The 14390-nt window shown below is 36.3% G+C and overlaps 1 protein-coding gene across 8 annotated transcripts in view; it reads right to left on the minus strand.

The window, feature by feature from the left end:
• The window catches only part of CEP170 (centrosomal protein 170), a 92674-nt gene that overhangs the window by 49697 nt on the left and 28587 nt on the right, over positions 1-14390 (minus strand). For all 8 annotated transcript variants that reach the window (XM_088144060.1, XM_088144059.1, XM_088144045.1 and 5 more), the window contains exons 5-7: positions 12455-12510; positions 11906-12068; positions 8947-9081 (exon numbers count right to left, since the gene is read on the minus strand). In XM_088144060.1, the coding sequence (XP_088000186.1) occupies positions 8947-9081; positions 11906-12068; positions 12455-12510 (354 nt within the window). The remainder of the gene's footprint in view (positions 1-8946; positions 9082-11905; positions 12069-12454; positions 12511-14390) is intronic.

Below are 14390 nucleotides of genomic sequence, written 5' to 3' on the forward strand. Positions count from 1 at the left end.
AAATTTTAAGAAATCTTTCAATATGTTTACACTATGGATGGGAAAAATGGCCCCGTGTTATGCAAAATTTATTTTAAAACGGTCACCAAAGCAAGCAGCAAGCAGAATCCATGAGGTTTTTCAGAAATAATCACATTTAATTTAAACATAAAGGTTTTTTAGAAGGGTAACAGGAACAGACTTTCCATCTATTTTTATAGTTGAAGAATTATTGATAGTGGCAATGAATGAGAAATAGTATATAGTATTCTGTGATCACTAATCTAAAAGAAGTAGCTGAGGCTTTCACTGTTTTACAATAATGATAAAATGTAAAACTTTTATCTAATTCTGAAAGATTACATTACATCCAATTAAGACACACAGCTTTATGCACAATATCTTACAATTTGAGAAAGAAGACAATTGCTCTAGAATGTGCAATTTATTATTTTCTGAGAAAGGAACCTGTTAAAATTAATTAATAAAATAAATTTTTCAGTAATTTAATTGGTAGAAAAAATAAATTTGTGTATTGCTTTGGGGGGAGGAATATGCATTTATAAAATATCCATTTAATTAAGCAATAAATATAGTGTATATGTATGTGTATATGTGTATGTATGTATATGTATATGTGCATATATGTGTGTGTGTACACACACACACAGACACACAGACACACACACATATATATATAATATATAGGCAAGAATGTCTTTATATCCAATCCAATGTGTTTATTATTATAAAAAACGTTTTGTTATAGACCCAAAGGTTCACCTGGATAAGCAGAACCTTTTGTTGCTGTTGTTTAGGTAGCTGCTACCAAATCTGTTTCTCATGATGTAGCCTCTCAAACAGAATCCTGTTTTCTATAGCACACGTAGAATATCCACTTCAGTATCTCTGGATCAAAGTCAGTGGATTATATTCAACTAGGTCTGGTTATTAAGGAAATGGTATTCACCATTCTAAACAATTCTTCTCCCCATGTATTCACCAAATCTGTTCCAAATGACTGGAGAAACTTCTAGAATAGAGGTGAGATTTCTAAATGTAGGGAGGAGGGGAAATGGAGAGTAGAGTTAAATCTTCTTGTGTGAATCTTGTGTAAGTCTTCCAGAACAACACTGAATATAAAGATTTTAAAGTGTAACACTGTTCAGACTGTTCCTCCAATATGCTTTTTAGAAAATCTCTCTCTTTTTTTTAAAGGGAAAGCTGTTATTGGGTTTCTGGTTGTTAAATCCCCTTACCTTTTCTAGTAAATACTGTTGCATGCAAAATGTTAAGGAGTTCTCTGCCAGGATGCTATATAATGCAGTATTGGTGGGGACCAAAATGGGTCAGTTGCTTGGTTAACATGCAATGCAGAGCTGTCCACATATCAAATGAATTGTATCTGCATGAGAATAATTAACTGCACATATGGATCCAAAATCAGAAACCAGGATTCTGGAAGTGAGAACAGCAAGCTTTTGTTTGGAATGGAAGAAAGCACAGCACATCGGGAAGTTAGAAATACTTAGGACAAACATGGAGCAGCATTGGTTAATAACAGGGTAGGAACAGCAGGTGCTAAGAGCGAACTGGGTAAGGAAGCTGAGGTGGCTGGTAGCAAAGACCACGGAAGACCAAAGACTGAACTGAAACACAGTGTTTCCCGAGGCACACTGTGACAGGATGGATTTTGGACTGAGACAGATGAAAGCCATTGTTTATGTGAAGAAAAGGATTTTAAGGAGCAGGAATGTGAAACAGAGGTTCTACGATATTCATCAGCGCAACAGTTTGTTTCTAGATAGAGGAGAACAGCTGTCCATAGAAAGTAATGGTGGCAGAGAATAATTTCTTTGATGGCCAATTTCCTACTTACTTTGTAACCATGTTATAAATTATTCACCATTAAACAGGCCACTTAATTTAGTATTCTGACAATTAAGCTAGAAAGATTTGCTTTATTAATTAAAACTGTTCCAAAATCTAAGGTTTACAATGCTTTTCAGCCAAAATTCCTCAGCATGTCAATCATAATGTCAAGTCTATGAACTGATCCTGACTTAGCTGCATATGCAGAGTTATTTCAATAACCAGAAGCACTGAAAAACGTTAATGAAAAACTACAGATAGTTAAGCTTAGTTGGCCCATTCCCTCTGAAAAGTTTTGGTTTATTATTTCTACTCAAGTTAGCCCCAGAAGCGAAACCTGCAGTAAGTCTCGAAGTAGTATTGTAGTTAACTAGCCCTGTCCTTTTCTAAGATACTTTAGCCTATTTTTTCTGTTGCATTCTTTGCCGTTGTTCTTTCCCCCTCCTTCCACAAACGTCAGTCAGCATTCCAGGTCTACCATGTATGTTCAGTCCTCATGGCTTCATCTTTGCCCCTTTCCCTTGCAGTATTTTTATACATCGGCTTTTCTTGAACCTGCATACTTCTTATGTTTGTGGATGGAACAAATTTTGTTACAGAAGGATTGGCACTTGGAGGAGAACTGATACACACACACACACACACACACACACACACACAAATACACAAACATACACACAATGATGAGACATATTTGCTGGGGATGCAGCATTACTGTATTCTCAAATGTTTATATTGAAGTTACATTATAGCAACTTCACATATAAAGCTAAACCACAAGGATAATTGTTTTGTGCCTGTTATAAAACCACACAGAATTATACTTATAATCATTAAAACTAAGGAAGCCAAAATCTTGTTTTGTCTGGAAAAATTTACTAGCTTGGAATCTGCAGTATCTTTTCAGACTACAAAAACCAGTGACAAGATGAAAAACTGATATAAACATCAAATAGCTATGCAAGTGCCCAGACAATTAAATGGCAGAAGTGCAGTAAAATCCAGGATACCTTTAATCATTATGAAATGTTGTGATCCCTCACACTTTTCAAAGTGTTTACTATCAAAGGAATTGAACCTTTAGAAAAGACAGATTGCATTTATAATTGATGTGTTACAGATTTTAGTCTAGCTCTAATTTTATTTCACAGGCTGGACCTTAATTATTTATTGGGTTACATCCAATGATAAGGGGGACACGGTGGCGCAGCGGCTTAATGACGCTGAAAGTTGCCGGCCAGAAATGGTCGATGCTTCAGCGGTTCGAGTCCAGCCTTCGCGTTAGCAGGGTGAGCTCCTGTTTCCTCCCCAGCTCCTGTCAACCCAACAGTTCGAAAACTGACGTGAGTAGATAAATGGGTACTCTCACTCCGGTGGGAGGAAAAATGCTGGCGGCGCCTTGCAAAAGGAGTCAGGAGCAGTTGCCGGTAAGCGCGAAACCGCGCTCGCCCGAAAAGGGCGCGAAGCAGCGGAAACCCCGCCTCCTGCGCTCGCCAGCTGGGCTCTGCCCTAGGAAGGAGGCTCTGGCAAACCACTTCCGAAACAATTGCCTTGAAAACTGCAAGGACTAGTCCAAGCAGTCACTGCAGAGTCGGTAACGACTGAGCGCAGATTAAAAAAAAAAAAATCCAATGATAGTGTTTCTGACTGCAAGGATCAGATTTTCAAAAATCTACCATCCTTTCCTAAATCCTCATGATGAGAGTTGGGGGATCTGTAAGAGTAAAGTAGAAGTTTGATGGACAGCTGCAGAAATGACAAAAACAGAGTGCAGAGGGAGAAGAAAAAAATGAGGCTCATATATTCTGCAGTTTTCATGCAGTATCCATTTGCTTCTGTATATTTTTGAAAATGGAGTTATTTTACTCTGCAAATTTCTGTTTAAGAACACTCCGTTTAATAATTATAAGCCCAATATGTTAAACAATAGTCAAACAAAACCAGTTTACAAATTGTGAACTAGGCTATGGCAGGAACAGAATACTTCTCTTCCTATAGGCTATCTTGGAATTATTTCCCAGACCTAAAGGCAAAATATAATTTATACAACATCTTATTCAAGCCCATAATCACACCAGTATTATTTTTGCAATGAAGGGAAGGCATGAGTCAACCATGATGAACTTGAATGATGAAATCCACCATAGCTCTCAGAGGAGAGCACATCAGAAATCTTGATTATGAAGTACCTATTTAACTGCCAACGGTAAATGAAAGCTTAAGCCTATTAATAGGCTGAAGATAAATGTATTACTGTTTTGTTCTTCTTACTTTTTGTAAGAGCACTAAATAGGAAGATATTGAAAAGTAAGACCCTTAATAATTTAATGGAGGGAAAAAGGGAGATACTTTAAAACTGAAAATAAACAGAGCAAAAAGCTTCATTGTATACACCCTATGTTGCCAACCTCTTCATGAATATCTATATATCTACAAAAAACAAATGTTATTATTCGACCAAAAGTAATGTCTCTTACACTTGAATGGAGCCAACTGTGCCTTCTCAGTAGTACTTTTCTATCAAAGCTTTCAATTATGGCAGGTGGAAAAAAGTACTAAAAATAATCTTATTATCTTAAGGCTATTAAAGTTAATTGCATCTAGTTGGCTTAGCAGCAACTAATCTAGCATTTCAATCTCCTCATTAAACCATGCTGTAATATATCCTTTCTCTTCTAGTCAATGAATTGCCATTTTAAAAAGCAGTGAAAAGTGGAGGGTAACGTGGGTTATTTTGGTACCACTGTTAAGCTTATTTTAAGTTGCTTCGAAAAATAATCATTATAAGCAAAACAATTTCTGATTTATTACCTAAGCCAATTTTTTGGTTATTTGATTCAATTTTGGTGCTGCCCAACTCCAACACAATTAGATATAGTGATATGCTACCTGGGATTTTAACATCCAAAAAAACCCAAATTGTTTTAACGTAGCAAACTGCATGCAAATTTCAATGCAGCATTTAAATACATGTGAAAAAGATAATACTGATTTTAAAATCTAAGGGAATTGTGCAGAAGCATTTGGTGAGATTCCTGCTCATTCCCATTAATGGATCCTTTGTGCACAATCCTAATAGACATATTTCATGAGCATATTTGCTAATGTTTCTTATCTATATTATTTATGTGATACTCACTAGAGAAATACTTGACAAAATAAACCCTGGATTACTTGTACAGAAAACCTAGAGTACACATTTTTGATATGGGGTGATCACAATGCACACTGCATTTGCCACTGGCCTCACCACAGACTGAAATAAGTCAATTTAACTTCAGCATGGAATCCACTGTTTTCACAGTTTCATCCTTTCTTTCACAGAATTTCATTTGCTATGTTGATGCCCATCAACTAGTTAGGAGCTCTTCACAGTCCCATTTTGATTTATTGCCCTAAAAAATTTATTGTATTGAGTAAATTTGGTCACTTCATTGCTTGCGGATAATTTATAAACAAGGGAAATAAGGTAGGGAAAGCAGGCAGAGCAGGGCTTCTGGAGTTCCTTTCAACCACCTAATAGCAGCTCCATTTAGGGTCATATGACCAAGGAGAGGAGTGGGAAGGAACATTCTGAGCCACTGTGCAACTGCCTCTCCAATAGAGATGCACTGGGAGAATTCCTGAGCCCCTTTACATAATTTCTTTTCAGCATTCCATAGGGTAGGAAAGAATAAAAATTATTTTAAATACAATCTCAATTTTTGAAAAAATTCTCCATTTGAAGAACAGTCTGTGTATTCCTGTTCTCAGTCTCCTTTCTAGTAACTATTGGTCAATTAATAAGATCACTCCCTCTTCTCATCCATAACTTCTAAACCTATTTAAGAGCTTTTGTTGCATGCATGTATATTTTGAAATACTGTTATAATAGAAATCTATGCATGAAGGTAAGTGTTCAAGATTACTAGAAAGACAATCACTTTTCAGAACTTTCAGATACTTATTTTTTTTCTTTGAAACTCTGAATATAAATGCATTATTAGATAAATTGGTATGAGCAATGATCCTAACTTAACATAAAAGTAGATTATCTTGAGCTTAACTTGTAATGTGCTCCCTGTAGTATTTTGGTAGCCTTACAGAAGTGTTTTCCCATTGCCTTTTCCAGTACATTCACCCAGTCTAGTGAACAGCTCTGTAAGCCCCAAGTGAGCCCCTCTCTGCCTACTAACCAAGTCAACCCTGCTTAGCTTCCAAAATAGTCAAGGTCATCTAGATTTAGGCAACCATCAACAAGCCTAAAACTTCAGGGTTCCTACCTTTTTAATTTATTTTTAATGAATCTACAGATAGGTTGATCAAAATTATTTAAAATACATTTAAATCAGGTATGTGGAGTTCTATGAAAAGATTGCTCAAGAAGCTCAGAGTTTTCAGATTATCAAAAATGGATCCATTTTGTTAAGTATAATAGAATTGCATAACATTTCTGGAAAACTGTATTCAAGAACTTCTGGTATATGTACTTATTTCTGAAATGCATACAATTCCTCAATCCAATATCTACATTGTTAAATAAAAAATAATGTATTGCATTTATAGTAGGAATGCACAATATATACCCCTCTCAAAAACCTTGGGTTCAGCCTACCAAGCTTTAAACCTTGCTGCCAAAGTTTTAATATAATAAAAGGGTAAGTTATTAAATAAATGGGGAATAACAAACTATTTTAATAATTAATTATATTGGAATTACATCAAATTTACTTTTGCTGGTCACTTCCACTTTTGTCCAGGAATGTGACCTGAATACCAGGTGCAATCCTTGTTCTAGAAAAGATTACACATCCCAGATAGATATAATACATAAAATAATTAAAAGACAGTTGCTTTGTTATATTTTTACCAAACTTTCTTTGTGACTAAACACTAGAAACATTAAGCACTAGAAATATTAATCATATAGCAAATACAATGAACTCAAGTATATTCTTACAGTTTTTTTCTACTGTAGCAATCCTTCACATACACGTATGAATGGGTATTTTGAAAATCTGATTGAAGGAAAATGTAGCCCTTAAAGTGAACACATAGACTAGTTCACCAATTCTAACAGGGAGGATATGTTAAAAAGAATCAAGATAAATTCTAGTCATTCCCAGAGAAGTGAGAACTTGATTGTTAAGTAAATTTATGATGGCTGTACTGTAAAGTTATCTTGGATAAATTTTCCGGTAAAGGAATGTTTTAGGCACACGGTCAACAAAATTTCAGCATCCACTCAGAATTTCAATTGGGTCTAAAGGGGCTGGGCTAGGAGGAATAGGTTCTAATAAAAGGTAATAAAACCCATTGCCCCACATAGTCCTCTCTCTTTCTCATAGTTGCTGCTCTGCCCTCTACATGATTTCTCCAGAGTTCCCCTTCCTCTCTCCCTAAGGATCACACCTGGACTTGACTGTGAAAGTTAGTATGAAGTTATGTATCATCTGTGCAGATTCAGGAGAGGTATACATTCCCTCCATTTTATATTTCAGTTTTCTGTCCATTTAGTAGAGGTTTTTCTGTCACGTTTACTGCTTATATAGAAATTTAGTTCTGAATTCTATTCTTGGAACCATTAAAGGTGGAACCAAAATTTATTTATTTATACACACACACACACACACACACATACATATAATTTTTATTGAAGATTGTAATTATAGTAATGAAAACCAATACAAACTAAACTCAGAGAGAGAAATGAAAGTAAAAAGGGCAAAGAAAGAAAAAGTAAAGAAAAAAGAAAAAAAGAAAAGAGTAAAATACAGAAAAAGAAAAGAGATATATAAAGAAGTAACTTTCAATCTTCATCACAAGAAGTATAAACCAGTTTGGTAGCTCTTCACCCCCATAAGTCACAAACAGGTATCCCTTCTTCCCATAACCCATCCCTTAGCTATAAGCAAATCCGTGAGATGTGGATCCAAAAAATGTTAATGCTAATTTTGCCAAACCATTCTTGATCCAAAATGTATGGTCTGCTGGAGCTAGGTCCACTCTGAACCAGTTTCATGGACACACTGCAAATAGCCACAACCATTTTAACCGGATTGCAAGTGGGCTGTTCTGTATAGCATTAAGCTGTTCTTGAACAGCAACTCACCACAGAGATAGAGAAAAGCCTTAAGACATCAAAACACCAGCCTTTACTGATTCAGTAACTTCTTTGATAGCAATCCTGACACTGTTTTCTAATCTATTCTGTAAGCCTTCTAAGTGCCCCTCCTTGAAGCCTGTTTTCATGCTTAAACATTTCTATTGAACTTTTCTGAAATGAGCTTGATCCACTTCCCTCTTGTTATATGTTAAACCATCAATAAACTGTAAATTGGAGCTAAAACATTGCCTCAGCCCCCTTTTGTTTTTCTTTGGCCTCTCTCTCACTTAATAAGTATGTGCTTAATTTATATCACAAAGATTCTTTAACACATAATTTCCCTACATGTGATAACACTATATAAGTCAAGAGAGCTTTCCCTTGGAGGAATAAAGAACCAAGATTCATGTTAAGACTGTTGTAGTGTGATTAAACCTGTTACCTAGCCTTTGTCTCTGGTTGGCTCAAATTCCATTGCAAGAACTAGTAAGGATGCAAGTTATGCATAATTGTTAGTCCTTCAAGGTAGTCCAGATAAGAAGCACAACCAGGAGCATCAGCACTATATTTATTGTAGGGTTACATTAAACAGAATCTTGCAAGACTGAAAGTATTTCTCCCTTCCTCTCTTTTTAGTCTCTGGAAAAGTAGGGAGGGTCCCTGCTGAAACGCTTCCCACACTTTTTCCCCACCTGCGGACTGAGTTGCCTCTTATCAGACTGTTGCCTGGGCTGCAGGTCTTCCTCCTGTCTTCCAAGGTCATTCCCACATATTATAACAATAATACAGAACTTGATAATCTACAACATACTGACCTTTTCTTCTCTCTTTCCTCTGAACCAGCATTGTTCTAATAGACAAGAATTTTCAGTTTAAACTAACTGTAGACACTGATCTGTTAAATTATTAACTTAGAAGGAAGAGTAGTATACAATATGTTCAAACCTAATCACTTGTGAAATGGAGCTGGGGAAAAGCTACGGGAGGATTTACCTTCTGGATAATCTCACCTAAAACTCCTGTTTCTTGTACTTTCTCTTCAGTTTTACCATCTTGTCGATAGCCATTCTGTTCTTCAGTCTCATCATCACCCCACCAAGATGGCTGCCCATACAGTGGTGTGCCTCGAGGCATTCCAGAAAGATCTAAATAAACAGAAAGATTTTTTTTTATAAAACAACCCAAGTAACAATATGGCAAAATAGTTCTATAATAAGTGCCAATATATTTTAAATTCTCTAGTTCTTTCATTCAGGTACCTTTGAGACTTTCCATAATCTAAGTGTTGCTATACAAATTGCATCTTTGCTTATACTGTAGTTGCTTGCAATGCAATTTAAACAGTTTGCCTTGAGTTTTAAGTGAACTTTAAGTCACTTTCCACCTTCTTTTTCATGTTGTTAATATTTACAACTTTGTGGATTTCAGAGCTGTTGCAGGATGAAAAATTTGCTCTAGGACAAAAGGTTAACCCCTTTAAAAAACAAAAACAAATATATAGAAGGTAATAATACAGAAAGCAACAACTTATACCTCTTTCATGAAATACAGGGGACTGAATGGTTTGTTACACTGTAATTTTCTGTTTCCATTTATACCTTATCAACCAGAGAAGCATACTATGGTATTTTAGAAAAGTGGTTTCTCTTATCTGCATATATGGAATGAACCTTTGCTGCAGTTCTTTAGTGTGAGAAAAAGTTCTGGCAATCTTTTGGAAGAGAGTAATTATTGTTCCCCCAGTCAGCTGTCTTCAGAAATGCTTGTAGATGATCCCCAGGAAGGGAAAGTAAAAAAGGGGGAGGAGGAATTTTCGGATTTAATGGGCAATCACACTTAACTGACATTTCTTCCTCCTGAACAATCTGTTAAATTAAGGCTTCCCTGTATAAGTTAAACAGGATGGCAAATCACTCTGGCAATTAAAGCAACCAATGCAGAATAGGTATTAAATGTTACAATCACATAACCTCCCCAAGAATTGGGGTAGAATGAACACATTGAATGTTCTGAACTATGGTGGGAAAAACATTTCAAGTTTGAACTATCTTGAATCCAACACACCCTGTTCTGAACTTTGAGGATCTTGGAGGTGTTATCCAAATATTACTTCATGCTCACAACGGTGTGAATTCAAAAACATTTTGTACCTTCCTATTCTGAATCCGCTTCAAAGGCAGAATAACAAGATAATACTATATTAGTCTAATGTAGGTTTAACCTGGCACATGCAATGATGACAAGATTCATATTCTTTAGACAGGGTTTAGGCCTCAAGAGGGTTTTATTAGGAATTTAACCTGATTAAAAAGGCACTTCTATGCTATAATGTCACCTATGCTTCTGTCTACCATACTGAATCCAGGAGTATGCTTATCTTCTTCTCACAAGCAAATTTTGAGAATACAACCTCATCCCAATCCAGTTGCATACTACCTTGGACATAGCAAAGAAGGAGCAAAGTACCTTTGCCTTTGTCTTATGTGGATTGTTTCAGGCTGTCTTCATCCATCTCAAAACTACAGGTAGTCTTCGACTTACGACCACAATAGGGACCGGAAAATTTGTTGTTAAGCGGTGCGGTCGTTAAGCCAGACATCACGTGATCGCGACTTCCGACCTTCCCTGCTGGCTCCCCACTGACTTTGCTTGTCGGAAACTGGCTGGGAAGGTCACAAATGGTGATCATGTGACTGCAGGATGCTGCAATTGTCGTAAATGCACAACAGTTGCCAAGTGCCAGAATCATAATCACATGACCATGGGGATGCTGCAATAGTCATAAGAGCAAGGACCAATTGTAAGTCACATTTGTAAGTAATTACCAATTGTAAGTCATTTTTCAATGCCGTCGTAACTTTGAACAGTTGCTAAACAAATGGTCATAAGTTGAGAACTACCTGTATTCCCCAAAATTTGTGTAGGCCTTCCAGAGATTCTTTAGAATTGGGGAAATGAGAAAGAAATTTGAGTCCCATACCTTCTACTTATTGACGCATAGATCAAACATCCTAGTAACTACTCCAAGTATTTTCACATAAATACTATAAGGCATGTCATCTCAAAAACTGATGGCCATATTTATTTACACAGGCCTTTTGCCAGGCTGATATAAAACAGACTGTCTTAGATATGCAGGTATACCCTGGGGTTCCTTTTCTCCCTCTCACATTTCTTAGCTAATCACTTCTTGTCAACTACAGAAAAGAGGCTTATGTAATTATTTACCACTGAGAGAATGCTAAACAGGAAATTTAGCATAGCATAGTCATGCTTTATGCACTCATTTTAAGGGCTCTCAGCATGACACTGTCATTGAATCACTGTCTCATTTATGTTCCTATGATGCTTTTATCTTTCTTTAAATGGCAGTACTTCAAGTGTAAGAAAAAGTCATAAAAATTTCTCAAACATACCTTGAGAAATATACTACTTGTATTTTTATAAATCACACATTCCTGAAAGTGGTAGAAAAATGTAAGAAACTGAAATGCCTTTAACAAATTGGCTGACAGTGTTAGAAATTATTTTATATACGTAGTAACTCTTGAATGCTGTTTAATAGTATAACCTGATTATTGTTTTCATAATTATATAATATTGACATATGTTGTGGCTCATCCCCCCCACAACTGGCCCCGAACCTGCTCCCTTTCCATAAGACCTTGAAGACGGGATTTTGCCATTGGGAGTAGGGACCCAGGAGCATGGTAGAGCCTTGTACTGGCTGTGTTGATTGTTGTTGATGAGTGTTATATCTTGGCTGTGGATTCCGTTGTATAGTTTTTATATGGTTTTATATTGTTTTTGTACTGTATTTTTTTCTTTTTTTATATTGTTTTTTAATTGCTGTGAGTTGCCCAGAGTCATATATTTGTGATGGGCAGCTATATAAATTATGAGATAATGAATTAAATAAATATTCAGCATATTTTAAAGGTTGGGATAGACTGTACTTATTTCTCTCACCTGCTGATTTTTCTTCTGACTTGAGAGTATCAATTGCTTTGTGATGAACTTCAGCAGTGCTGTCTTGTACTCTTTGTTCAGCAGTTTTGCCACTAGTTAGCTTTGCCCCATCTATCTCTGAGGATTTCTGAGATAACTGTAGCTGACTGGTAAACTTCTCATGCTGAAGATTATACAAAATCCAACCAGACAAAGCAAGAAAATATTAGGACCTTCAAAAACATGTTGTTTAATACACAGTCACAAAATGGATTAATATCTGACTCTAACCTAATATATAAATTCATTTATCAGATCATCCATTTTAAGTAAACATGTTTAAGTACAAACTTTCATATGTTCATCAAAAGTTACAAACTGGCACTTCCATCTGGGAGCCATATGTAAAATGGTTATGATTTAAGCAATTCAAATAAAGCTTTAGTAGGCAGTAAACTTTGCTAATTCAAAGCAGCAGCAGTAGTAGCTCTCACAGATGGGGGCTGCCACTTAATGGGATTTGATCTTTACAATGCTAGAAAGAAAATGCATATACATTTAGCTTTTTACCTTAAGTGCTTCTTCAGGCACTCTCATCTCTCCTCTGACTACAGTAAAAAGATTGGTATGTAGGACATGATAAGGAAACTAGTGAAACTTCAAATTATTTTTGAACACTACAGGTTTTTGAGACACTAATTGTTTATAGTTTCAGTATATAAGGAAAATGGGCAGGCTTGTCCTTGAGAACCGCATATAGCCATGGACACTGGGTTTGGGGCAGCATGCCCGGTCCAGCATCTCCTTCAGACCCTCTCTCATTCACATAGCCTTTGCCCTGCCCCGTCCCCTTTAACTTCATATGCATACAATCCCCACCTCTGCTTTCCATATATTGCAATTGGATATTATAGTCCTCTTCCAGCTGCTTATATTAAACAATTAAAATATCACATCTGAAAGGGATATGCACAATTATGATAGAAGAGAAAAATACAAATATACAAGCAAAACACTTCCGTATATGAAAAACCTTCATTATAAAACATATATTAAAAAGGTGTGAGGAGGGAGGACATAAGTGATAATCACTATTATGTGCTAATCAGTTTGGTGGGAAAGATTCATACTCTTTGGCATTCCAGGGAGGGGACAGTTTACATGGGACAAGATATGGCATTGTCCAAGGGTAGGAAAAGGGACAGGAATTTTCCAGACACAAACTGTTCTTCTCCAAATTACAATTATGCTTATTGTTACAGTACTTTTCAAGTAAAATGTTAGGTTGATCTCGTTATATACACTGGCCTTAGCTTTATATCTATATATGCACATTTCTATACAATTTTCTATAGTTTCTTAACTGTCTCCCTCTCTCCCTCCCTCTCTGATTCACACAGATGTTCCTTACCACTAGTTTGATATACGCACTCTGTTAGATAGCTAGTTTTACTACTTTCACTTCTGTGCTTGCTTTTAGCACTGAGAGGAGGGGGGAAAGAGAAACAAAAACTGTTTCTTGGATTTCCAGCGCAGTGGTCAAACCTTCCTTGTTGACTCCTGGTCTGTCCTTTCCAAATACAGCCCCAGTCTTTATCAAAGCCAGTCTACTCTGCAGATCTCCCATTCCAATCCTGCTAGTTCCTGCTGGGTCCTCAGTGACAGATTCCTCCTTCCTCCAGGAATCCTATCTCCAACTGTTTCTTGATACATATAGCACCTCTGGGCCACACAGCACAAATACAACACTGTCCATCAATTTCCCTTCTTGCTTATCAGGTCTGCCCCTTATATATTTTTTTCAAAAGGCAGACAATCTGCCCACAGGTGCCTTAATTAGGCAAAAAGTTTCTCCACATCTATGTGAGATCTTTGCACAGTTTTGGCAAACAGACAGAAATCCCTAACCTTGGTACCACATGATCATTAGGACACCTCATTCTGCCACAGGGATGTAAAGGGTAATTCTTAAGTTCTTTCCCTGCCCTCCTTAAGTTCTCTGACCTGCCACACCATGAAAGAAGATAAAATTGCTAGGGAAACATGAAGCCATCACTGACCACAGTAAACTTGCCTGTCTGTATTTTAGACAATGCAGCAACATCATTTAGTAAAACAGTGTGATACCATATTACAATTCTTCTAATGTATTTGTGCTAACGTTTCTTTTTTCACTTCAAGTGTGATGCCTATTTGTTTAGCATTAACAAAATATGTGTTATTAAACAGAATGAATGAATGTAGATCAACAATGCAACAATTCAACACAAAAGCATTCTGTCATGTTAAGTACTTGTCTTATTTTGACATATCAAAAACAATTCATATTTTTAAACATACAAGTAACCTTGCTGATAGCAGTATGATGGCTTAACTATGGTTCATTAATTCAGAAAATCATGACAATTGATTTGCAATCTAGCTCAAAACAATGGCTTCCCATTTGGTTTAAGCAAATTGAATGATATGCTATGATTAGTCAATTTAGACATAATGCCAAAACATA

Source organism: Python bivittatus, unplaced genomic scaffold (genome assembly GCF_059951505.1).
Source record: "Python bivittatus isolate LINGU-HERP-01145 unplaced genomic scaffold, Pbiv_v1 ctg000020_np1212, whole genome shotgun sequence".
Taxonomy (NCBI): Eukaryota; Metazoa; Chordata; class Lepidosauria; order Squamata; family Pythonidae; genus Python; species Python bivittatus.